This window comes from Heterocephalus glaber, unplaced genomic scaffold, assembly GCF_053883595.1.
Source record: "Heterocephalus glaber isolate CG9 unplaced genomic scaffold, H.glaber_assembly_v1.0 deba00000809, whole genome shotgun sequence".
NCBI lineage: Eukaryota > Metazoa > Chordata > Mammalia > Rodentia > Bathyergidae > Heterocephalus > Heterocephalus glaber.
The window spans coordinates 3,084,636-3,111,914 of record NW_028258163.1 but is presented as its reverse complement, the minus strand read 5'-3'; the positions used below and the strand labels follow the sequence as shown (position 1 = coordinate 3,111,914).

General features: G+C 38.4%; 1 protein-coding gene and 1 long non-coding RNA gene across 23 annotated transcripts in view; one reads left to right on the top strand and one right to left on the bottom strand.

Moving 5' to 3' along the window:
• Mga (MAX dimerization protein MGA) overlaps positions 1–23,027 on the top strand; it is a 142,342-nt gene extending 119,315 nt beyond the window's left edge. For 16 of the 22 annotated variants that reach the window (XM_087207419.1, XM_087207416.1, XM_087207420.1 and 13 more), the window contains 9 exons: positions 2,532–2,822; positions 3,003–4,492; positions 8,025–8,155; positions 10,843–10,888; positions 14,077–14,283; positions 15,499–15,610; positions 15,888–16,121; positions 17,895–18,071; positions 19,242–23,027. In XM_087207419.1, coding sequence (XP_087063545.1) covers positions 2,532–2,822; positions 3,003–4,492; positions 8,025–8,155; positions 10,843–10,888; positions 14,077–14,283; positions 15,499–15,610; positions 15,888–16,121; positions 17,895–18,071; positions 19,242–20,515 — 3,962 coding nt within the window. In that variant the 3' untranslated portion in view covers positions 20,516–23,027. Of the gene's footprint in view, positions 1–2,531; positions 2,823–3,002; positions 4,493–8,024; positions 8,156–10,842; positions 10,889–14,076; positions 14,284–15,498; positions 15,611–15,887; positions 16,122–17,894; positions 18,072–19,241 lie in introns of those variants that run through there. The other 6 variants (XM_087207434.1, XM_004861623.4, XM_087207425.1 and 3 more) reach the window with 4 other exon arrangements.
• On the bottom strand, positions 16,060–26,832 carry LOC110345181 (uncharacterized). The gene is made up of 3 exons (XR_002388335.2): positions 26,648–26,832; positions 17,968–18,088; positions 16,060–16,228 (listed from the first exon to the last, which is right to left on the bottom strand). It is a non-coding gene; the product is annotated as an uncharacterized LOC110345181 (long non-coding RNA).
• Between the last annotated feature and the right edge of the window lie 447 nt (positions 26,833–27,279).

Sequence of the window (27,279 nt, the reverse complement as noted above, 5' to 3'; positions counted from 1 at the left end):
ATCTGTGATTTTGCTTTTTTTTTTTTTTTTTTTCTTTTTCCTTCAGTAATAGGGATTGAACCCAGGGCTTTTGCACTGATGAGCTACACTCCCTGCCCTTTTTACTTTTTCTTTTGAGATGGCATCTCGTTAAACTTGCCAGGTTGACTTTGAATTTAAGATCCTTTTGCCTTCACCTCCTGAGTAGCTGTGATTACAAGCATGCACCACCACACCTAGCTCTATGCAGTTTTGTACCCAGGTTGCTAAAAAAGCAGTTTGCTTCCTTGGGACATAACCTGATAGGTGGTTTGGTGGGGTTGGAGGTTGCCACAGGAGATACTAAAAACTCAAAAACATTAGAATGGAAATACTGGCTGAAGAACACTGAAATAATGCATATGGCAGTAGAACTCTGAACCATTAGAGCAGGCAGTAAGGTTGTCCTGGAAGGAAGTGTACAACCTGCTGAGAGCTGGGGTGCACTTTTCCAAGGTGGGAACAGGTTCTCCTTATTTAGGGTGGGGTGTGTGTGTGTGTGCTGCTTTTTAATTTAAAAAAGAGGCAATGAGATGAGATAGCTTCTGCATATGCTCTAACCGAGCTTCAGCCTTTTTTTGTTTTGTTTTCCCTCAGTGAAGATTAAAATATACTGCTTTTTGAGTCCTTCTTAGTTTAGTAAAAATACTGCTGCCTCAGCTTTCTAGTATCTGGGATTATAGGTGTGTGCCACTGTGCCTAGCCTGGTCATGGTCCCTGCCCCCCGTATTGAACCCAGGGCTTTTGCACTGAGCTACATTTACACCCCTTTGTAAATTTTTTTTTTTTGGTACCGGGGATCAAACTCAGGACCTTGCGCTTGTGAGGCAGGCGCCGGAACCACTAAGCTAAATCTCCAGCCCTGTAAATTTTTTTGAGACAAGGTCTCACTATGTTGCGCAGGCTGGTTTGGAATTTGTGATCCTCCTTTCTCAGCCTCCCAGAATCCTTGGATAACAAGTATGACCACCACACCCAGCTGTTTAATACATTTTTAAAAGAAACATTAATTGACAGCATTATGGTTAACTCTATAAATATTCTGAAAACATAAATAATAAAATTATTACTAAATTCTACTTAGCTGCTATATGTTCTGAGCTTGTGGCTATTTTTTGTTTGTTTTTTGGGGGTTTTTTTGGAACTCAGAACCTTGCACTTGTGAGGCAGGTGCCGGAACCATTATGGCTTCTGTTGATGAAGGAAGCTAGAAAATACTGGAGTAATATTGAAAATGTAGTATCACACTTTGTTTTGTACCAGGGATCGAACTCATGACCTTGTGCTTGCAAGGCAGGTGTGGCACCACTGAGCTAAATCCCCAGCCCCAAAAATGTGGTATCAGAGTTAATACTTCTATATATAATGAAAAGATTAAAATTGACACAGGAATTTTCTGACGTGATATGTGATATTAATGTGATATGTGATGTTACTGTATATTCATATACCATTTAATATGCCTTCTACAATAGCATTTGAAGAAAGGGTAACAATTTTCTTATTTCTCCTTTTTAAATGGAGTTGACTCAGAGGACTGTTGTTTTGAAGGGAACGTGTCATTTTGTTCTTGGTTCATAAAGAGGATCTCAACTTGGGCACTTTGTCTGTAGCCTTTTCATTTGATTTCCCTTGTTTTTCTCTTTACCCTTCTTTCCCTGACCTACAATTTAAGCATCATAAATTCAGTGGGTATAATAAAGATTGCTTTCATTCTCTGAATTGGAGTAATTTAGGTTTGGAATCACCCTCTAAAACATAATATGAACATTTTAAGAAATAAAGTTTATGAATTTTTAAAATTCACGTACTGTAACATCCGTATTTTTTAGACAGATGCATTTTTAATTAATTAATTTATTTTGGGGGGGGGCACCGGGGATCGAACTCAGGTCCTTGCACTTGCACAGCAGGCAGTGAAACCACTGAGCTAGATCCCCGGCCCAGATGCATATTTTTAATGAAGTTAACATCTTTAAAAATTCATGTCAGATAAATGAACTTTTTAAAATTGTACACTATTATTTTTATGAACAATTTTGTCTGTGGTCTTTATTTCATGTTTAGAGCACCCCTGGATTTTCTGTGTATAGTTTGTCATCTAATTGTATATGTGCTTCTGAAGTGAAGCACGTTTGTCATCTAATTGTTAGGAACATGACTTAGAAATTTGATATATTTTGTGGGCAGAGTAAAGATGAAGAAGGGAATTTTATCATAATCTCTTGAACTTTAATGTGAATCCAGATTTACAAGCCTGCCTGTGCTTTTCATTGGGCAAAAGCGTTATCTTTGTACCTCTTGATAATTGATATCATTCTGAATGTAAAGCTCTGTAATGACTGCCCAATTACTATTGGCAATAAATAGTGCATTATGGAGGGACAGACTCTCACCAACTTTATAATTCAAATTAGAAGTTCCTTGCAGCATTTTGAGATCCTATGTCATAATAGCTTTATTTCTACATATGTTCAAGGGGAATTTTGATAGTATATTTTCATTCTTTTCAGAAAATGCCCCTCAGATTCCAGTGGCTACTCCACAGGTCTCTCCTAACACAGCGAAACGTCCTGGACCTCGGTTATTGTTGATTCCAGTACAGCAGGGTTCTCCTACACTTAGACCTGTCCCAAACCCACAGCTTCAGGGACATCGGATGGTTTTACAGCCTGTTCGGAGCCCAAGTGGAATGAACCTATTTAGGCACCCCAATGGGCAGATTGTTCAACTTTTACCTTTGCATCAGATCCGAGGCTCTAATACCCAGCCCAGCATACAACCTGTCATGTTTCGGAACCCAGGTATAAAATTGGGGATCTTTCTGACAGCTTTTGTTTAATCAGTTGGCCATATGTTATACAGTATTAATACTCCAGGATTGTTCTTGGTCTCTTAGAGTCACTTGTCTAAAAAGAGAAACATGCCTGAAATTTTTGAATTGGACAGTGGTGATTAAAGAAATTTTTCTTTTTCCTTAACAGGGTCTGTAGTGGGAATCCGGTTGCCTGCACCTTGCAAGCCTTCTGAGACACCACCATCTTCTGCTTCGTCCTCTGCTTTCTCTGTTGTAAATCCTGTAATTCAGGCTATTGGGTCTTCTTCAGCAGTGAATGTTATCACTCAGGCACCATCTTTACTTTCCTCTGGACCAAGTTTTGTCTCTCAGGCTGGTACATTGACCCTGAGGATTTCCCCTCCTGAGCCACAAAGCTTTGCAAGTAAAACAGGCTCTGAAACCAAAATAACATATAGTTCAGGAGGGCAGCCTGTTAGTACAGCCAATCTCATTCCTCTCCAGTCTGGTAGTTTTGCATTGCTGCAGCTCCCAGGACAAAAGCCTGTCCCTAGCTCCATTCTTCAGCATGTTGCTTCCCTTCAGATGAAGAAAGAATCCCAGAATGCAGACCAGAAAGATGAAACAAACTCTATAGAAAGAGAGAAGGAAACTAAGAAGACTGTACAGTCAGAAGGAGAAGCTATAGATCCTGAGGCTAATACAATTAAGCAGAATTCAGGAACTATTACCTCAAAAGAAGCCCTGAATGATTCCTTGGACGATGGGGGTGATCATTTGCATGAAGAATCCCTTACAGAAAAAGGTCCTACAACTGTCAAACCTTCTGAACACTGCTGTATTGCTGAGTCACGCACAGGTGAAGACTATAAAGATGTTACCAAACAACATGGGACAATGAGTCATAACCGTTCCAAAAAAAAACCGGCTGTTCTAGAAGTTAGAACAGTTTCTGAAAAAGCCAGTAATACGGCAGTATACAATGAGAGTAAAGTACAGCTTCAGAAATCTGGTGATACGAAGTCAGAGCAGCAGAAAGGAGTAGACAATCCAGAGGAGAAACCAAATGAATTTCTATTTATTGAATTATCAGGGAGCAAGGTTATGGTACAGCAGCAATGTAATCCACTGCCAAAGGCCAAGGAGAAAGACTGTGGAGACTCTCTGGAGAAGGACAGTATTAGGGAGAGATGGAGAAAGTACCCGAAGAGCTCCTTGGTGCCAAAATGTGTTAGAACTTCAGAAGAATGTAAGAAAGAGGCAGATGAACAATTAACTAGAGAAATAAAGCCATGTCAAGATTCAGATGTGTTTCAAGAAGAACAGAACATCTCTAACCTACATGGGAAAAGTGGAACTTCTGAGAATGCTGGGGTTTTAAAAACTGAATGTGATTCTTGGAGTAGGATTTCTAATCCTGCAGCCTTCTCCATTGTTCCTAGGCGATTTACAAAAGGAAGCAGAGGGAATGAACATTTTCAGGGTGACTTACTACTCCCGGGAAAACAGATAAAAGCGAAACAAGATAAGGGCAGAAGAAGCAGTGCTGACTTTATTGGCTTGGATTTGGAAGAGGAGGATGAAGATGAGAATGAGAAAACCGATGATTCTATTGATGAAATTGTGGATATTGTCTCTGACTGCCAGAGTGAGGAGGTTGATGATGTAGAAAAGGTGGTGAGCCCATTTTTGTTGTGACTGAAACCTCAAGGATTTAAATAACTTATTAGAGACAGTAGCTTTTCCAGAAGAACACTAAGACCTAGTACATTCATTTTGATGTGTAGGTTTAGATAATGAAATGACTTTGTAGTTTTTAGGATGCATCAGTCAGGCAATGTTTGTTGGGTTTCTAGTCTTTGAGATTTGTTCATTACTATGGTAAGGGTGGCTTTGAGCCTTTGGAGTATAAGATGCTTAAGAGACCCTGCTAAGTTGAATTTTTAAAAAGTGTTTTGAAATCATTACACCCATTTGATCTTAGTAGTTTCTGTGATGTTTTCTATGTGCAGTGATTGTAGCTTATCTGGTACAAATAATAAGATGTAGAGAATCAATGGATGGGTGACCTCAGAACTAGGAAGAGAACTTCCCACCTATATCTGGAAGGAATTGGGGGGCGGGTACTGGAAAATGCCATTTAATATTTTAGTATAATCTTGCCTTAAGTTGCTTAATTATCTTTTGAAATTAAACATTTGGTCACTAGAATTTATATTCTCGACTTTGATCATCATTCTTTGTAATTTGACATTTATAGTTTTTTAAATTTTTCTGAAGCATTTTTGTAGACTTTCTATTTACTGAACTAAGTAACTGGGAGATATAATACAGGGTGGGAGTTACACAAACTTCTGCAAATAGGCACATAGTAAATATTTTAGACTTGGCAGGATAGATGTCTGAGCTGCTGTTGAGTGTGGAAGCAGCCACTAATAATATATGAGAGAATGAGTGTGGCTGTGCCAATAAAACTCTTATAAAAACAGGTGGTAAGCTGTTGACATAGGGTCTTATGTAACACCCAAGACAACCATACTCTGCTGCCTATAGGGTGTTCTGAAATTTGAACCATGTCCCTCTCTTGAGTAGATGACATAGCCCCGTGTACCAATTATCTTGCAGCTGATTGTTTTAGAATACCACTTCCTTGGGATTCAGTTAGCCCCTGTGCTATTTGGTCCTTTATTAATATCTAACTACGTTAAGCAGATAAAATATAGCAAAAAGATTAGTATTTTAAGACTAAAATCTTATTTAGTTTTATGTCCCTAAAATTTGTCTATATTTCTCTATAGCTTAATCCTGTTCAAGGGAATCTGAATGGGTTGAATTTAGGAGTTACATTGTAGATCCTTTGCTTTTTGCAGTCTCCCATTGTAAGTCAGTCTAGGTTAGTAACAACAAACCTTTTAGAGCTTTCAATGATAGAAACAGCCCCCTCTTGCATGCATGTCATAGGTTCGCCACCACTGATCTAGGTAAACACATCAAACCAGGAAACAGTCCATCCAGTCTTGAAAAACAGTGAAAATAATTGGGTGTGCATGCTTGTAATCTCAGCTTCTCTGGAAGCTGAGGCAGGAGGACCACAAGTTTGATGCCAGCCTGGACTACTTAAGGATACCCTGTCTTTAAAGGATAAAAAAGGGCTGGGGATATTCTAGTGCTTTGTGCTCCAGTCCCTGGCACTGAAAACAAAATGAAACAAAGCATATTGAAGAACTGCTGTCAGTTTGACTGATTTAATAAAACCTTAAGGCCGGGGATTTAGCCCAGTGGTTCCGTCGTCTGCCTCGCAAGCACAAGGACCTGAGTTTGATCCCCGGTACCAAAAAAAATAAATTAAATTAAAAATAAATAAATAAATAAAACCTTAAGTGTGCCTTAGTCATAAGATGGCGTTGTTTACATGTACTAATAGGAATTTTTTTTTTTGGTACCAGGGATCAAACTCAGGACCTTGTGTTTGCAAGGCAGGCGGCAGCACTGAGCTAAAATCCTCAGCCATTTGTTTTTGTTTTTTGAGCCAAGGTCTCATTATGTAGTCCAACGTGGCCTTGAACTAACTTTCTAGCACAGGCTGGCCTCAAAAGTCAAAATGATCTTCCTACCTCAGCCACTGAGTGCTGGGACTACAGGTATGCACCACCACACCCAGTTTAGTAGGGAATCTTACAAATTACACTGCCCTTCTAAAAGTAGCCTTATGTTAAATTATCTCTAAAATCTTAAATTCTACACCATATTTGTATGTCCCACCCCTAAATTATCTTTATACTTATTAGCATTATTTTAAATGATATGAAGAAAGTTGTGAATAACCACAGTCTTCCGTTGTGAAGGTTGAGTATTATTCACCAAACCTGTAGTTAAAACCACAAAATAAGCAGATCTTACTCAGTTTAAATATTGTAAAGCATATACCTACATTACTAACTCCAGATTCTGTTGGGATTGTGTTAATTTGCTTCTTGGAGAGTTGACTTAAATATACATTGTTTATATTGCTTAAGTTTAATATACATTATTTACATTATGCTTAAATTGGGGAGGAAACATGATAGCTTGTATTTAGTGTCTGTTAGCCTTATGGAACCTATAATTTGGGGCTAAGTAGTTTTTCCAACAAATCTAAATGATTAATAAGATAATTGGAATGCTTCTTTTTGAGTTGTGCCTGTCTGGTACAGCCAAAGTACAGATAACATAACATTCCTTATTTAGTTTTGGGCATAGTAAACAGTACTTTTAAAGGTACACTCAAAAATATCTGCTTATCACATATATCTATGTAATTCTATTGTTATATAAAATAGTGAATTTCTATGATAAGTGCTCACTAAATGTCAACTTGATTAGGGCCATTTTAGTTATAGGAAGTACACCAATCTGGGTTTCTTTTAAAACCCGAATTCCTCATTAGATGCCATTCTGTGTGGTTAAGACGAGAAGATTAGAAGACTAATCGGCTCTATTATTTTTCATACCTACCTTATAAATGTTAATGTTTGTTGATTTGGGGCATTTGATATGTTTGGTCATGAAGTTCGCTTAAAATAGAATTTTTTCTTTTGGTGCTGAGGATTGAACCCAGGGCCTTGTGCATGCTAAACGTATGCTCTACCACTGAGTTATACCTGTACCCCCTCAGTAGAATTTTTTTTCTTTCCAAATTTTATCTTACTGTTACTTGATCTTAAGCTTTATAGAGCCAGCTTAACTGCTCCAGGAGGCTGTGGCAGGCCACCCTGGGCAACTTAGTGAAACTCTGTCTCGGAATAGAAATAAAGAGCTGGGGATGTAGCTCAGTGGTAGAGCATTTACCTAATGTGTACAAGGCTCTGGGTTCAATCCATAGTACCACAAAAAATAAGTAAAATAATACATCCGTAACTAAATTTGGACTTCTAGAAATAATAGTGAAGCATCAGTACAGCCCTTTGGGGACTCTGTTCATACTAAGGATTAATGTGTCTGTTTAATACAGATCTATGACTTACATAGTTTTTCTTTGTTTAATCATGTTGTCCTTCTGGCTTAATTCCTTTTTAAGATTATGATTAGCAAGTTTAGGATTATGAGTACTCATGGTGTAAGATCAGTGTTTGGCACTGTTTGGTTGGTTTAGTAAGGAGGCTTGCAGTTGAAAAGTTGGGGTATGTGTGCCTCCCAGCATAGTATTTACTGTTGTAATGATGTATTTCAGAGTAACTGTATAGAATACATTGAGGATGATGAAGAGCATGTGGACATTGAAACTGTAGAAGAGCTCTCAGAGGAAATTAATGTTTCCTACAAAAAGACCACAGCAGCTCACACACAATCATTCAAACAGTCGTAAGTTTTATTTATTATCTCTTGGTTGTTGTCATTGCTTTATAGTCAGAAAGAAAACTAGATACTCTGTTTAGGAGTTCTAGTTATCAGATCTGGTTTCCTTATTGCTCTTTTTTTCTGATATGTATAGATGAGAAGAGAAGTTGGGATTAGGAGGTAAGCTTTGGTCATTGCTAGGAGACACTGTGTAATGTAAATAACATGCTTTTTGAGCCAGATGTACTGAAATAAAAATACTAGTTTTGCTAGTTTTAGGTATTTAACCTTAGGCAAGTCTTGAATCTCTCTCAATTTAAGGTCTTGGTGTTTTTGAGACAGTCTCACTATGTAGCCCAGGCTGGCCTTGAACTTGCGGGGATCTTCCTGCCTCAGCCTCCTGAGTGCTGAGATTACTGTTGAGAGCCAGTGGGCTAGTCTTTCAAATCTGAGGGTTTTAACCTCAGGTTGTTTACCTATGACATGAGGAAAGTGAAATGTTAAATGATATATGCAACCAGCCTAATAACTAAAGCAAACAGATTACTTTAATAAAAGATAATCCTTTATCTTTTAAGAATAGGGCATTGGATTCTACATTTGGTTATTAGTTGAACAGGTAAGATACAGTTATGAAAATCATCTTATTCCACTGATGAGATGAAAATACGAAGGGCATGAAGACTTGCTCAGGAATATTATTTCATTTTCTTTGTTAGTAAATCTTGTATCGATTGGGGATTGGAATGTGAGAGAGAAGGGAAAGAAGATACTTGATATTTTGTGCCAGATCTTTTCTTTTCCTATTACCTCATTAGTAAGTTCAGCAGTGTTGCTGGATGATGAAGTTCCCACATAATTAAAACTGAGTTTCTAAACACTATAAACAGACATGGAAAGCTAAGAAAATAACAGAAACAAAAGCAAAAAATCTAAAAAATAACTTTTACAACAGAAACGGGAAAAAGCTTTTTGGGAATATATCTAAAAAAATCTGCAATACTTTTTAGAAATTACGTATTAAAACATATTGAAGAAAAATTCAGTAAGTAGAAACATAAACTATGTTAATAGACTGGAATAATAAAGGGCCAGTAAAAACCAACACACAAAGCACAGACTATAAAAGGACAAATTGAAGAAGCTGAGGTTACAGTGGTATAGTGCACATTTAGCCTGCCTTTGAGGCCCTGAGTTTAATTCCCAGCACTAGCTTCCCCTATTAAGATTCTCATTTTTAAGTCTAATTAAAAATAAAGGGTTAAAAATTCTTAAATTATATCAGAACATCATGAAAATAGTGAAAAGACAAACCAATCTATAAGAAAATTAATTGCAATTATGTATAACTGACAAAGGATAAGTCTTAAAGATGATCCAGTAGAAAAGTAAGTAATGTATATTGCAAGAAGTTCAGGGAAGGGGAAACCTGAAAGGCCAGTAAGCACATACAAATTTGTTTAACTTTACAAGTTATTAGAGAAATGGAAATTAAACCACAATGACTACTGGTTCACATTCATATGATTGGCAAAAAATGGAAATTTCTGATAGTACTATTATCTAGATGTAGAGTAATATGATTTGACATCTACTAAAATTGAAGATGTGCATACTTCTTTCTTGTACCTAGCAATTCAACTCTTAGGTTATGTTATAGTAAAGTTCACACATACTTACAAGGGGTAACATAGGGACTATCCATTGCAACATTGGTTGCTGTTTTGAAGATTTGGAAGCAACCTAAATAACTACTAACATTCAGGAAAAAAATTTTTTGGGTGTAGAATTTGCAGTGTGACTACCAGTTAAAAATATTTGTTCAGGGCCAGGGATTTAGCTCAGTGGTTCCACCGCCTGCCTTGGAAGCGCAAGGACCCAAGTTCGAGCCCTGATAACCCCCCACCAATTATTCATTCATTCATTCATTCATTCATTCATTCATTCATTTATTTATTTATTTAGGGGTTTTTTTGAGACAGGATCTTGCTTTGTAGTTCAGGCTGGCGTTAAGCTCACTGTGTCGCTCAAGCTGGCCTCAAACTGCGGGAAATCTTTCTGCTTCTGCCTTCTGACCGCTGAGATTACAGACATGTACCATCAGGCCCAGCTAGATAATTGAATTAGAATTCTGTGTATCAGTATCTCAGGTGTAATGCTGAGTGAAACAAATCAGTTATAGGAAGATGTAATATGTGTTACTTAAAGTGGTATTCCTAGCAAAACTGTGAAGATACACATTTAAACTCAGTTCAGGAATGTTAACCTTTGAGAAGGAAGGGAATGTGACCAAATAGAATGCACAAAGGATCTTCGTTTGGGGATATTTCTCAGGCTGTATAAGGTATACTTGTATTTCTACAGTTTTATATATTTGAAATCATTTCATGAGTGAAGATAATTTGTAGGGGTTTTTTGTTTTTGTTTTTGTTTTTTGTTACTGGGGATTGAACTCGGGACCTTGGGCTTGTGAGGCAGGCACTGGAACCACTGAGCCAAATCCCCGGCCCGATAATTTGTAGTTTTAATGAATATTTGTACTTAGAGGAAACAAGTAAACTGTTGTATAAACAATTTGGTATCTATTACATCTTGGAAATAATTTGGCCATAATTTAAACAGTTTGAGATGGCATGGTTTAATGTACCTGTGAAATAGGTTCTAGATTATTGAATTTCAGTATGATATTAAACAATACTGTCTTTGTCTAGGTGCCGTACACCTGCAGATGAAAAAACTACTGAAAGAAGTCGAAAGGTATTTAGAATATGTTTACTAAAAATTACTCATTTAATAAAATTGATAGTATTTGTCTTAGGATTGAAACAACACTAGCTATATTAACCATGATTTTTTTTTTTTGGTACCGGGGGAACTTGGGACCTTGCGCTTCCAAGGCAGGTGGTGGAACCACTGAGCTAAATCCCCAGCCCAACAGTGATTTTTTAAAGGGTGATTTTACCAGCATAATCAACTTGTCCTCCATAATAAAAATTTTTTTTTTCTGGTACTGGGGATCGAACTCGGCTCCTTGCCTTTGTGGGGCAGGCGGCAGAACCACTGAGCTAAATCCCTGGCCCTCGATAATAAAATTATTAATGTGGTTTTTTCCCTCTTAATTGCACCCTTCCAAGAGGGTCAAATAATTTGGAGGACTTAAAATGGGTATGAAATTTATGAAAATAATTATTTGAAAACTAATCCTATACCATAATGATTTGATGTGAGACACCTGGCATTCTTCTTTGACTAGGTTCATGATTTTCAGTGGCCTAAAATCTGCTCTCTATAACCATGACTAGCAGTTCAAGGAGCCAGGGAATTATAATCCTTTAATTTTATAAATGTATTCATCATATGGTATCCAGATAGCATAGTTAAGCAAGGATTCTCCTCTAACAATAGGAATGAAAGAGTAGGTGGTAAACTATTTTCCATTTATATTCTATCCTCTTAAAGGAGAAAAGACAGTGATGGGAATTGGGTTGGAAGATGGCATTTGAATTCTAGTCTGTTCAGAAACCACAGCGTGACTGCTTTGGCATTGATCTGATTTGGAGATAACTATATAAGACATATTTCTGTGGTTGTAATCATTTTGCCTATGTTACTCATTTGATATTTTTTCATTCTAAATTCTTTTTTAGGTACAGGAATTTTCAGAACAGTTTATTTATATAATCCATTGTTTAATATCCAGATTATTTCATGTAAATATTTACAGTGGTTTGCTATACTTAAATTTGGGTTTTTTCCCCCCTGTCTTATTGAATCTTTTATTCTTCTACACTTTTTTTTTGGTACCAGGGATCAAACTCAGGACCTTGCACTTGCAAGGCAGTTATGGTGCCACTGAGCTAAATCCCTGGCTATACATTGTTTTATGTTCTAAAGACAGGGTCTCGGGACAGGGATTTAGCTCAGTGGTGCCGCCACCTGCCTCGCACGCGCAAGGTCCTGAGTTTGATCCCTGGTACTTAAAAAAAAGCAACAACAAAAAAACATAGGGTCTCACTATGTAGTCCAGGCTGGCCTTCAACTTTCCATATAGCTGATGCTGGCCTCATGATCTGACTCAGTCCTGAGCATGGGGGTGTTGGAGGTTACAGGGATGTGTGCCACCACACCCAGCTATTCTTTCTTACTATTTAATGCACAGTGGATTTAACTTTAGGAAGACAGTGGTTTTACTTAAGAGATTTGGGGCATGATAAAAACAAACAGTGTCCCAAAAAAAGGACAGAAACTTCAGAGAGAAAAACAGAAAACTGTAGTAAGACAAGAAATTAATTATGATTCACTTTCTGTGAATATTTACAATGTCATAGCTTAAGTGCTGTGATTTTTTTTTGTAACAATCTATGAGTAAAATATGGAAGATTTAATTTCATTCTTGAAAATTGTGTAAATATAAAGCACAAATTAGGTTAAAGAGGGAAGAAGACATGAAGGATATAGATGTTGGATATTCTCATTTTGTAAAGAAAGGCAAGACACACTTTATTATTGACAAAGCAAACAGAATAATTACATTCAAATTGCTAAGATGTCAGAAGAACTAAACTTAATGATATAACTGTGTATTAGATGGAATGGCAAGATGTTAAGAGTAGTATGCACTAAATCCCCATCTACATAGCAACAAATCAGTAGTTATTATTGATACTGGAAAAAAGTAACTTCATATATTCTGTTTAAGAACCAGAAGAGGCCATTAAAAGAATAATAAGAGTTGTTTTTGAGGATATGGGTATAGGTACGAGGCATGTTTTCATTTCACTATAAGCTCTTCATGTATTTTGAACCTTGTGTGTATCCATAACTTCTTTATAAGAGAGTTAAAAAATTGAAATAGAAATAGAATAAGATAAAGGAGCCCTAAGGCATGCTGAGGGTCAAGAAGATTTTCTTCAGAAAGTACAGAATTTGAGTTTCAAATGTTAAAATTTAAATGAAGGATTGGGAGGGAGGAAGTAAGACTCATCAGGTGCAGACCAATGCCTGTGTAATTGCAGGGATGTGTGGGTGTGTTTGGGGAATTTTTTCTTTCTTTTCTTTTCTTTTCTTTTCTTTTCTTTTCTTTTCTTTTCTTTTCTTTTCTTTTCTTTCTTTCTTTCTTTCTTTGGCAGGGTCTCTCAGGATTCCAAACTGGCCTTGAACTCAGTACATAGCCCAGGCTGGTCTCAAACTGGCAGTGATCCTCCTGCCTTGGCCTTCCAAGTGTTGAAATATATAAGCGTGGACCACCACACCCGGCAGGAAGTTTTTAACAGGAATAGTTGGAGAGAAAGATTATTTAGATTAGTGGCAGGTGGTCTTTTTTTTTTTTTGGTACCGGGGATCAAACTTGGGTCCTTATTCTTGCGAGGCAGGCACAAAACCACTGAGCTAAATCCCCGGCCTAGGTGATCTTTTATTAAACTGAAAAGGGAAAAAAACACAAAAAACAAACTGAGAAAGGCCAAGTGACTTTTCTAGCAGTCAAGATTGTACTTTTTTTCATGTATAATTGGTGTCATGAAAACAGATTTTATTAAATTGTATAAGTAATGTTTTCCCAATCCCCTATCCCCCTCCTAGATTTTTTCTCATTTGAGAACCACTGAAATTTGAGCTAGGAATTGATCTGATTACATTAGCATGTATTAGAATATACATTGCTGGCATTGTTGAAATTAGATTTGGATGGACTGGGGATTTAAAGCTCAGTGGTGTTGCCACCTGCCTCAACAAGCGCAAGGTCCTGAGTTCTATCCCCAGTACCAAAAAAAAAAAAGATTTGGAGGAAGAATACAAGATAGTAGCAAGATGAGTAGTTGAATGATTGCAGCAGTTTTCCAGACAGATAGTAATGGGTACCTGAAATAGAGCAGTGAGTGCCATTGGGGATGGAAGAGGAGGAACGGTTTCATGTGAAAGATATTGAGGCAGTCTTGTTTGGACAGGCTCCACCAGTTCCTCTAAAACTGAAACCTGATTACTGGAGTGACAAACTACAGAAAGAAGCAGAAGCTTTTGCTTACTATCGACGGACACATACTGCCAATGAGCGGCGGCGGCGTGGTGAAATGAGAGATCTCTTTGAAAAATTGAAGATCACATTGGGATTACTTCATTCTTCCAAGGTTTCCAAAAGTCTCATTCTTACTCGGGTAAGTAAGGGTTTTGTGTAAATGACAACAAAGAAGACCTTGAAGAGGAATCTTACACATGCTGTGAGAAAGGAGACCCATTGTCATATGAGGGAGATTGGTGTGGACTAGTGAATGCCTAGTAAGTCCCTTAGTGAGAAAATTATTATGTTGAGTCAGAATAGCTTTTCACTGAAAATTAAGTTCTTGCTTGACAGAACTATCCTTCCTTCAAATAAAGTCAAACACTGGTTGACTATGTTTACCATATTCTCTCTACTCTTTTTTTTTTTTTTTGGTACTAAGGATCGAGCTAAATCCGCTGGGCTAAATCCCTGGCCTTACCATATTCTCTATAAATTGTTTTCTTTACCGGGGATCGTTCTCGGGTTCTTGTGCTTGTGCAGCAGGTGCCTGGCAAAACCACTGAGCTAAATCCCCAGCCCTATAAATTGTTTTCACTAACACCTAGAACAGTTTATCACAGTGTAAAGCCACACCAAAAGTGATACTTTAACATATTTAACAATTGGCAGCATTTTATTTTATTTTATTTTTGGTACTGGGGATCGAACTCAGGACCTTGCACTTGTGAGGCAGGTGGTGGCACCACTGAGCTAAATACCCGGCTATTGGCAGCATTTTAAAAGAAAATCTGAAATATTAAAGCTAGCAGAAATTTCACCTTTGCAGATAGAATATTTAAGACAGTTTCATTTAAATTCCTTTAAGTAGAAGTTGGCAAAGTACAGGGTAAACATATCCCTCTAGGGCAGTGTTTTTAATTTTGGTTTTTTGAGACAGGGTCTCACTATGTAGTTCAGACTGCCCTTGAACTCACTATATAGCCTGGGCTGACTTCTAACTCAGTGGTGATCCTCCTTTCTCAGGCTCCTCAGTGCTGGGGTTACAAGTGCAGACTACTACACCCCACTGAGATTATTTTAAATTTGATTAAGATCTAAGCAGAATATGAGTGTTTCTTGTCTCCTTGCAGTAGAACATCTGTTTGACTCTCAGTAATGCTCTTCAGAAATAATCATTATCTGTTTTCCCTGCAAATATAAGCTAACAAACCTCATACAGTTTAACGATTTTTGGTACATAGTTGTTTTACATGGCATTTATAAGGTTCTCTAAAATACTGGTTTAAAATTTTTTCATTAAAGAAATTTGTAAGCCTCCTTGTTTAAGAAAGAGTGGATCGATTAATGTAATTTACTGTTTTTATCCTAGGCATTCAGTGAAATTCAGGGACTAACAGATCAGGCAGACAAACTGATAGGACAGAAAAATCTCCTGACTAGAAAACGGAATATCCTGATACGAAAGGTATCATCTCTTTCAGGTGAGATATGTAAATGGTGTTTGTTAAAGAGCATAACACCTTTGTCATGAAATCCTCAGTAGACCTTTCAGATACTACTTAGTTTAAGGTTGGTTCCTTAAGTTTACAGTAGAGCTATCTTTTCAGTGAGTAAAGCATATTTTCTGGATTATAATCACTCTTGCCTTCCATAGTTTTGGGGAATATAGTTAAATCAACTGGGTTTCAGTTGATTCTATTTCTCATTATTATGTGGGGTCATGAAAAGAGTGATAATTTATTCCTTATCAACCTGTAGGTAAGACAGAAGAAGTGGTCCTGAAGAAGCTAGAGTATATTTATGCAAAACAACAAGCACTAGAGGCTCAAAAAAGAAAAAAGAAGATGGGATCAAATGAGTTTGATGAGTCTCCCAGAACTAGCAAACAGCAGGAAGGATCTTCTACATCATCTTTAGATCTCGGACAGATGTTTATTAATAACAGGAGGGGGAAACCTTTAATCCTTTCCAGAAAAAGAGACCAGGCCACAGGTAGGAGGGACATTCTTTGCTTTCCTTAATGTAGATGAAGATCAATGAAGTGGATTGAATGTCTTCTCTTGGCCAATGATAGTGTTCCAGTTTTAATTAAAGATGAGCTGTATGAAAAGTAGAATATGAACTACATTAGGTTTCAGTTCCTGGCTTCACATACTCAAGAAAACCCTAAGAAGTTAAATAACCTAGTCATTGTAACATTAAGCCCTACTTCTGATAGCCATCTACAGTTATATATTTTTAGTAAGTTTATAAGCTACAATCTTTTCAGATTTTATATATGACATTGTGATTTTTCTGCAATTCTGCTGATTGGTTGACAAAGTACTTTGGAAATTTTGTTAAAACATTTTCGTTTTATTTATTTATTCATTTAGGTACTGAGCTAAATCCCCGGCCCTAAAATGAAAAATTTTTAGGGCCAGGGATTTAGCTCAGTGGTTCCAGCGTCTGCCTTGCAAGTGCAAGGTCCCGAGTTTGATCCCTGATCCTCAAAAAAAAAAAAATTTTTTTTTTCATTTTAGCCTGGCATGGTCACGCATACCTGTAATCCCAGCACTTGGGAGGCTGAGGCAGGAGGATCAAAGTGAGTTCAAGGCCAGCCTGAACTACATAGTGAGACCCTGTCTTCAAAAAAAATTTTTTTTGACCGGGGATTTTAGCTCAGTGGTTTTGCTGGCTGCTGTGCAAGCGCAAGGAGCCAAGTTTGATCCCTGGTACAAAAAACAATTTTTTTTTCAGGCCGGAGATTTAGCTCAGTGCTTCCAGTGCCTGCCTTGCAAGCACAAGGTCCCGAGTTCGATCTCTGGTACCAAAAAAAAAAAAATTTTTTTTCTTTAAATTATGAGCTGTCCATGGTGGTCACCTTTAGTCCCAGGTATATGGGAGACTGAGGCAGGATCATTTAAAGCCTAGGAGTTTGGAACTGCCCTGCAACATAACCATGGCTTAAAAAAAGAAGGAAAAATTTAGTTTTGTTGAATCAAGGTCTGTTTTTCATCAGATCTGTTAAGGAACAAAGGAAATTTGCTTTAAAATCTTTATTTTTGGAAATAAGTGAACCAGAAAATCTGGTTTATTATATCAGATCAGATGGACACTAAAATCTCTAAAACGTTGAGTGTGTTAGTTTTGTTTTGTTTTGAGACAAAGTCTCACTATATAGTTCAGGCTGCCCTTGAATTCACTATGTAGCCCAGGCTAGCCTCCAACTTGTGGTGATCCTCCTGCCTCAGCCTCTTAAGTGTTGGGATTACAGGTGTGTGCCACCACACCTGGCTAGAAAGAAATTTAGTAACCAGCTTCCTCATTTCACAGATGGAAAAACTAAGCAATAGAAACTTAGTTTGTTAGAGATATATTGGAAAGGGAGACTAGGAATAGAATTAATTATATATTCCTGACATGATATTAAGACTATCAGAAAGGCTAGGGATTTAGCTCAGTGTTCTGGCATCTGCCTTGCAAGCGCAAGGTCCCGAGTTCGATCCCAGGTACCAAAAGAAAAAAACAAAGACTATCAGAGGCAAAAAAAAAAAAAAAAAGACTATCAATGGTATCCCATTGTAAAAAGTATTTTCACAGCTGTGTTCATCAACAAATTCTCTCCCTTAGGAGAATCATTGGACAGGTAACCATTACTCAGTTAAATGTGGTTCAATTTACCCTAAGTAAATTCTATATTTAGTTTCTCTAAATTTGAGATGTATTTCTTGCCTTTAAGTGAAAATATGATCTTTTATCTGTAATTTTTTTTTATCTTTGTAGAAAACACCTCTCCCTCTAGTACTCCACACACCTCTGCCAACCTCGTGATGACTCCTCAAGGGCAATTGCTTACCTTAAAAGGTCCCTTGTTCTCAGGACCAGTGGTAACTGTTTCTCCTGCTCTCCTAGAAGCTGATCTGAAGCCTCAAGTTGCCAGCAGTAGTATGGCTCAGTCAGGTGTGTCATGTTGTCTTCTGTGGGTAGTGAAAAAAGTTACCCCTAGTATCTCAGTGACAGAGAAAGTCATTGAATGTGTTTGATAATCATTAAGAGGTAGCTCTTCTATTGACATTTGCCTTAGTAATAGTCTTTTTAGAATGAATCTGGCTTAATCTGTGGTATTAGTTGGTGTGTTTTACCTGGGATTGAGAACTATTTTGTGAACTCTGGTTATTTGTAAGTAGAAAAATAAAAGATACCACAGTGAAAGGAAGATGTTGAGGGGTTATTGTCTTAGTTCTTGGTGTTGAAAAATATTTATCAATTTTGTGTTATACTCAGAAATTGTGCATTCCCACTTTATCGGCATGATTCAGTTTGAGTACCACTTTTTTTTTTTGGTACTGAGGATTGAACTTGGGTCTTTGCGCTTTCGAGGCAGGTGGCAGAACCACTGAGCTAAATCCCTGGGCCCAGGACCACTCGTTTTTAGAGTAAAAGGACAAAGTTTAAAAGGAAGTCTCATTTTATAATTTAGGTCTCAGATACCTAAATTTCTTTTAAGGTAACAATATCTTCACCAGTATTAAAGTCCTAGTTACTTTGTTGACGTTGCCAACAGTAGCTCTTGTTTCCTGCTGCCAAGTCCAATCTGGAGAAATACTCTTATTTCCCTTACCATGCTACCTAGGGCTTCATTTTCCCCTCAGAGTAACAGTTAATTGGATGAATTAAGAATCAGACACATTTCTGCCCTTGGACTAGAATTAGCTTGGGGGAGCAGTTCTGTAAACTTATTAAATGGAACTTTTTTGGGACAGGGTCTCACTATGCAGTCCAGGCTGGCCTTAAACACACTATGTACGTAGCCAGAATGGCCTCAAACTTACTGTGTAGCCCAGGCTGTCCTCGAACTCATGGTGATCCTCCTGCTTCAGCCTCCCAGGTGCTGGGATTATAGACATGCGCCACTATATCCAGCTAAATGGAACTTTTATTGATGATGCAATATCAGAATCTTTTCGTTGGGTTTTATTTGGTTGTTTCATCTTTTTGACAAAAATAGACTAGTGAATTTTGACCATATATCAAGATAGTCATTTGGTATAATTGGTGGTGGTAGGGAAGAGAGTCATGTCCACTGCTGTATATCTAAATGAATTTTTCTTTTTTAATTTTATTTTTCAGAAAATGATGACTTATTTATGATGCCACGAATTGTTAATGTGACTTCACTGGCCACAGAAGGTGGTTTGGTAGATATGGGTAGCAGCAAATATCCTCATGAAGTTCCTGATGGCAAGCTATCTGATCACCTGAAAGACACTGTCAGGAATGAAGAAAACTCAGAGGATTCCAATAGAGTCTCTTCCAGAGGAAACCACAGAGATGGCCGAATGGCATTGGGTCCAACACAGGTTTTTCTGGCAAATAAAGATTCTGATTTTTCACAAATAGTTGATGTTTCCAGTATGCAGGAAACACAGGAGTTTTTACCTAAAAAGGTTTCAGGTGATGTAAGAGGGAATCGGTATAAATGGAAGGAGAGTGAATCAAGAGGAGAGAGACTGAAGTCAAAGGAATCTCCATTTCATAAATCAAAGATGAAAGATCTCAAGGATTCAACCATAGAGATGGAACTGCGGAAAGTAGCATCAGCTATAGAGGAAGCAGCTCTTGATCCCAGCGAACTGTTAACTAACATGGAAGATGATGATGATACCGATGAGACACTGACTTCACTGCTCAATGAGATTGCCTTTCTTAATCAGCAGCTAAATGATGACTCTGTCAGTCTTGCTGAACTGCCCACCTCTATGGATACGGAGTTCCCAGAGGATGCTCAGCAGGCTTTTATCAGTAAGCTTCCTACTGGGAACAGAGCACCTTTCCAGGTTGGCCACTTGGGAACAGATTTGAAAGAGTTGCCTGATGATCAAGGGGAGAGTGACTCCATCAGCCCCCTCCTTTTGCACTTGGAAGATGATGATTTTTCTGAGAATGAAAAACAACTTGTAGAAACAGCCTCTGAGCCAGATGTTCTTAAGATTGTTATTGACTCTGAGATAAAGGATTCATTTCTTTCTCACAGGAAATGTAGTGATGGAGGGAAGAGTACTTCTGGTCTCTCTGCAGAACCTGAAAGTGTATGCTCACCTCCCATCCTACACATGAAGACTGGCCTAGAGAATAGCAACACAGATACGTTGTGGAGGCCTATGCCAAAGTTAGCACCTTTAGGTTTAAAAGTAGCTAATCCTCCCAGTGATGCAGATGGTCAGACTCTCAAGGTGATGCCTTGTTTGGCACCTGTAGCTGCTAAAGTTGGGTCAGTTGGACATAAAATGAACTTAACAGGGAGTGACCAGGAAGGCCGGGAGAGCAAGGTGATGCCTACATTGGCACCTATTATGGCTAAATTAGGCACCTCTGGGGTCTCACCAAGTTCTTCAGGGAAATGAACTTGTTTGAAACCAGGCTGTGAGGGGAAATTGAACCTCACTTCCTTTCTCTGTAGGCATCTGTTTGTATCATGGACCTATGATTCTCAACTTGGATGGTGTAGTAGATGATAGAGAAAGGGGGTAGGGTGCTGACCCTGGTATAAAAAATAGTATGAGATTCTGATCATGTTAAAATGTGTTACCTCACTTGTGGTGCTGGGTCCTCTAATCCTCTCTGAGAAGATGTGATCCATTACTGAGCATGAGGTGCCCCTTACCCAAGGAATTTATTCAAGACTGGCTCCATAGCGGTACTTAGTTCCCCTGACCCCTGCTCCCAACTCCCCAAGAGAAGAAGCTGCGTGAGACTTTGAAGTTGCTTTGGACTGAACTGTAGCTGATAGCTGTTGGGTTAAATCTAAAATCTAAGGAATGTGATGCATTTGTGCAAAGGGATTCAGAAGAGATCATTTTAAGTTATTTCAGTAATTGAGATAGGATGTGTACCATGGAATACCAAAGTGAAGGATTTTATGTCATTTGGCAAAATTTTATCTTCTTTTATATCCTATGTAGCTTCCATTCCCTCATCATTTCAATCAGAATTCCAAATGCAAGCCTTCTGGTGAAGTAGGGGTCTTTTAACTTTATTACTATCAAGGTGATTATTTTGAGATGCTAAAAACCATAGTTCTCCCTTACTGTCTTTGTGGGTATTGAAAGATAATTTCCTATTGACAGGGATTTCTACCAGTAATACATACTTTGGAGGTAGGTAAGGAGGGCACGGTTCCCCCTTCACAAAACACATCACTCAAGAGATAGCTAAAATGAAAGCATTCTCCCACCAGACCAGAGATAGTGGCCAAAATAAAAAATTGTGGGGCTGGATGTTTCCCAAATCAAACCAGCCTCCTGGTGCTTGAAGGTTTCATTCGCTATTACCTGCACAGGATGTAAAGAAAAGAGAAGTCATAGTAGGCACTCTACCAGGGAAATAAGGCAGTATTTGAATCACAAGATATATTTTTTATCTGCTATCATGGATTCAATGATCTGTAGAGCTTTTTCACTCATTAGCTGTCAGGGTATGAAGAACTGACAGCCTGTAAAGATAAAGATATTTATATTTTTGTATAGTTGTTTTCATAGATTTCTCAAAGGCTGAAGTTTTCAACCTAGAAGATGAGATTTGTATTGAGTATAGAAATGATGTTTCCTATCTAGTTTGTAAATAATCATGGTGCACTTGAGGGGTCTCTTGGAAACTCCTAGGGGCAAGAATCACTATTCTGAAATTGTATAGACTGAGATTTAGCTGCTGCATTTTGCCTTTCTTAAATAATTATATTTTGGAATGTAACCCCTGTTCTGTCTTCACTGACAGGATTTGCTTGTGTTGTAAAACACTAACACAAGAGCTTCCACTTCCTGGGCTGTGCCTAGGTAATGTTTCTTCTGCATCCTCCTGCCTTCCTTATCCAGGTCCCACTCAGCATATCTTCCTACCTAGGTTGTGAGAGTAGCTTTGGAATGGATTAGCCAGTGAATTATTACTTCCATGAATGACTCCTTTTCCATTAATCTGGTCATCAACTGATCTAAAAGGTTAGGAAGGCTTCCTCTGCGAACTGCAGAGAGAACAAATTCTTCGTTGGTTTTGTGCTACTTGCCTTTCTACACCTGTCCATTGGCACTTAACCTTCCCTCCCTACTGAGGAAGCTTGAAGTAGTTCAAAGAGTGCTTCTCAGCTTCTCCTTGTCCCTTTTACCCAGCAGATTTTATTCAATGCCTTAGTCAAGGAGTTTAGCACCTATCTCCCTTGCTGATAGTCATTGGAGATGCCTGTTCTTTAACCTGGGTATAGTAGTTTCCCATTGTTTTATTGCTTGTCTCTTCACCACTTTGCCCCTGACTTCCCAAGGCTCTTGTGGCTTTTGAGGATCAGCCAAGGAGCAGGCAAGGGAGTGAATAATCCTCAGGAAAAGAAGGACCATTTTCACTTTTGAACACTTTCCCTTTTTAGAAGAAAACAGGTCCAGGTCAATTCTTGAACACTTGGCTGTGTGTATAAGAGATGTACAGAGATAGAAATGAGGTATTCCAGGTGTTCAAGGAGGCTGCAGATGTCATTGCAACACCCCCTGCCCCAAGACACAGTGTTCTCAAGACAGATCTAGAAGTTATCAGGGCTAATTTAAGGAGGGCTGAGTCTTCAGAACAATCCTGCAGTCTTCACAGAAATCTAAAATCTCCAAAAACTCCTACCCTTTAATCTTACCCCAGAAGAAACTGATCTATGAAAATTACATGTGTGATTATGAAAGATGAAGTTGAGTAAGAAGAGTTGAGAAACCTGGAAGACAGCTCTCACCCTAACTCTATAAGACGCATGATCTCAGTAGACCAATAATTCACCTTTTTTATACATCTGTAAATAAATGGAATGTTTTTAAGAATATAATTATGTCAGATTTAGCATTTTCTTTTATATATTAAATATATATCTTTCCTTTTCTGCTTTTGAAAGTGACTATTTTTTTAGAAACAAGAACAGAAGTTGTTTGGTGATTGAAATAAATCAGGTATACTAATTAAAGCAGGACTTGCTGTTGGGAGGTTTTTGCCAAATTGGAGTAGAGAATGCTTAATGCCCTGAGACATATTTGAGAGAAGGTGCCTTTGAAGTTTTATCATAGGAATTCCTTCCCATTCTCAAAGTTTCTGACATGCCATTTGGGAGAGCTTTTTAGTATTCTAGTCCTTGTGGCATGTCTTACCAAAGAGACTTGGAAATTGTGTACAACTTGACATGTACTTGTTTTAGAAGTCATTCTAGGGCCAGAGATTTAGCTCAGTGGTGCCACATCTGTCTAGCAAGTGCAAGGTCCTGAGTTCGATCCTCCATACCAGGAAAAAAAAAAGTCATTCTACATAAAAAACCTCATGGTACCCACTGTGTACAAGGCAATTTATCTATTATCTTGAGGAATTAATAGGACATAATCTCATAGCTAAGAATAATAAGTGTTCTTAAGGCAAGATGTTAACTAGTTTCATATTTACAGTTCTACATGATTTACAGCTTTATTAAAGGAGACCTTTTTTTTTGTACCAGGGGTCAAACTTGGGTCCTTGCGCTTGCACAGCAGGTGGCAAAACCACTGAGCTAAATCCCCAGCCTAAAGGAGACCTTTTGATATTGAGCTACTGTTAATCTATTTAAGATCACTAACAAATCAAGTTCAGTTATATAAGCTTCATACATAGTTTTCATTTGTATAATTTTATAACAAATACAATTTTTCTTCTCAGAATTATGGATGAAATCCCTGGTGTGAGACCTTTCTGTAACAGGTTTGAAAATATTTTGAACACAGGTCAAAGGCAGACAATCTATGTATTATTTTTGTTATGGTATGGTATAGTTTTTTATGGCTATAACTGATTGACATACAGTATTCAGAATGGGGTGAAGTGAATTGAGAGGTAAATATACTTTGAAGAAGGGTCTAGAAAATAGTGATAGCGCTTGTCTCTCACTCCCAGAATTTAAAAAACAAAATAGGTCTCACACATTATAGGCAGCACATCTTCACATTTTTACGGAGAACAACTGATAATCAAGAAATGATACAGTTCCTGTGCAGAATCATTAGTTTTGAATAGTCCTATAAGGGCATCAAGATTCTTGTGCCATTGTATTGTTGGTTTTTAAATTTTATGTGGACATGAATTCATAAAAAATTAAAACAGACCTATTGTCAATTGAAAAATCAGTTAAAATGCATATTTGGCATAAAGGAAAATAATTTGATATATATAACCTTTAAACAGACATAACTAGGGCCGGGGATTTAGCTCAGTGGTTTTGCCGCCTGCCTAGCAAGTGCAAGGACCCGAGTTCGATCCCCGGTACCAAAAAAAAAAAAAAAAAAACAGACATAACTAATATGTTAAATAGGACATAACTACTGTACAAGGTACATAATTGTTAATAGTGATGGAGCTATGTGTGGAGGATAGGGGGGCTAAATCATGGGAGATGAGTTAGAAATTTTCAGACAATTAAATTCTATCATTGTAAAACCCTGCTAATTGAAGAGATTTTTGTAAACTAGGAAAGCAGCCTTGGAAGCAATGTCTTGAGATTTATCCTGTTTCCAACGGCAGTCATTGACTCCGCTGTCTTACAGTACCTTGCATGTAAAGGTGCTCAATAAATATTTGGCTTGATGAGCAAATGTTTAATCTGGCCTGTTAGTTTTCTAGGATCTTGTAATTGTCCCTTATTTGCCTAAGGCAGTTTAAGAAATTTGACCCAAACTGGGTATTGTGGCACAGGCCTAAAATACCTGTAATTTCAGTTGGGCAACTGAGGCAGGAGGATTACAAGTTTGAGACCAACCTAGCCTATTTACTGAGACCCTATCTCAAAATTTAAAGATAAAAAGGGCTGGGAATATAGCTCAATGATAAGAGTGCCCCTAGGTTTGATCCCTAGTATTGAAGCGGTGGGGCACAATGCTAAACGACAATTGTGTAATGTCTGTTCCCAACTGATTTCAAGGTCTGGCAAACACCTTATACACAAGTTTAGCACAGCAGTTTACACAGCAGAATAAAAAATAGTGTATGGAGGATGAAACACGTTAGAGTGGGGTAGCAAGTATTGGAAGAAGTAGGTAACACTTCGCACTGAATCTGAGACTTTCTGAGGAATTCATGAGGCATGGGACAGTTTATACTAGTGGTGGGGAACCTATGGCACATATGCCACAGCAGGCTGAATCACTGAAAGCTCTAAAAGTCACCATATTGGCATCTCACAGGCAGTGTGACAAGGTTGGCCTAGATGGGGAAGAATTTAAAATGTGTCCTTTTGGTCTTGGGCTGGAAGTATCCAGATTCTAGACTTAAATCTCATTACACTATTCTCCAGTTTTTGATTGTAGACAAGGAAAGCAGTTTAGCTTTGCCAGTGTAGCTTCAGCTTCAGCTTCAAGGTTAATTTGGGGAACATTTTTTATAAGGGCTAAATTAGCTTTGCTGGAGAAATGACAAGTAGCACTTTGTAAAGCCATTAGTCGACACAAAAGTGACTACAGAGGATTTGGGACTACTGTGGGCACAGCTATATTGTTTCACGGGTGGAGATGGCATTTGCTGGGGTCTGTAGCACAGAAGTAATGACACCAGGTGGCACCATCTATTAGCAGTTTGGGTTTCTGAAAAATCAAATCACAAAAAAGGTTAAAGGAATCACCTGGTTCTAGGATTATGTCTAATGGCTCTTGCGACCTTCCTCCCTATTTGGGAAATTAGAAGCCTTTTGCCTTTGGTAGCTATTGTCTCCTGGTGTTCCAGGACGTGACATCCTTGATGTCCATGTCAACCTGTGAGCTTTATTAGTCTTTTTGTACTGGGGATCGAACTCGGGACCTTGTGCTTACGAGATTAGTCTTGCTTTTAATATATTACTGCAGTACACACAATGCTGTTTTGTCATTTGGCTGCATATAGTTTACCCCACAGCCATGAGTTTAGGGGCTTTCTCTTGTGAACGTGTCATCTCAGGGATCGCAAAGGTTTGAATAGGGTTGAGACAGCATCGATGTACTGTTCTTGAAGCCCAAGTCTTTTAATTTTTTTTTCTTTTGGTTTTTTGAGGCAGGGTTTCCCTTTATAGTTCAGGCTGGCCCTGAAACTCGCTATGTAGCCTAGGCTGGCCTTCAACTCTTGGTGATCCTGCCTCAGCCTCCCGGACTGCTGGAATTACAAGCGTGCACCACCACTTCCGGCTCGAAGCCCAAGTCTTTTGGACTAACCTTTCCATAATGTAATTTCTTTTAAGTATAATCCAGGTGAAAAATACTAGAGCTGTTTAGCTTACATGTGAAATACATAGTACTGTATTTCCATATATTACCCCAGCCCTACGAGCTAGAAAAACTATACCACTGAACCCAGACCCAGGAACCTTGGCCGTGACCTGGGCAATATCAGTCATAAGGGGGAAGTATTCACAAATTTGAGGAAAAGTTCTGTAGTAACAAAGTCCTAGTTAACCCCGCGCAGTGTAGAACTTCAGAGGCAAACAAAACAAAACCCATGAAACAAGTAACGGTATATCCCATAGGCACGTTCACCTGTTTTTCCTTTTTGCGATCTGAAAGCTGTATTCCCTTTGTTTCATCAAAACCAATCAGTTTACCCAGTTCAAAACACCGTTGTTAGCAATTTGAATTGGATTACGCAGAAGAGTCCTTTCCACGTGGGTCAACAAGCTAGGCCGGCCGTGATTAGAAACTACTCCAAACGCTTTAAATTCTAGTGCTTAGGGTGGATGGGAGCAGAGCTTTGGCTGTTATTTCAACCCTGTAATTCTGATTTAGGAGTTAGTTTCAACTACGGTCCCTCAGGCCTACCAAATGCCAACTTTAACCCTTCTGGGGGCGTGGCTATCATTTTGGGGCTCTGGAAAGTGCAGTTCTCAGGGGGCCCAGGCCTGAAAATACCATAAAAGGTCTGGATCTCTCAATTCTGAAGCTGTCTTCTGTTGATCTTCCTCTAAGAGCGGTACCCACAATTATACCGCGCGCAATCCGTAGCTCGGGCGTCCTAACTCTTCAGCCTCCTAGACCCTTGCATTGGCTCCGCCTTCGTAAGCTTTGCTTGTCCACTAGGGAAACGACCTCCTGGCAGACCGCACCCCTTCGCGTCGGCTCCGCCTTCCCAGCCCGAAGCTTGGCTCAGGCTCTAGTTCGCGTTTTGAGCCGCT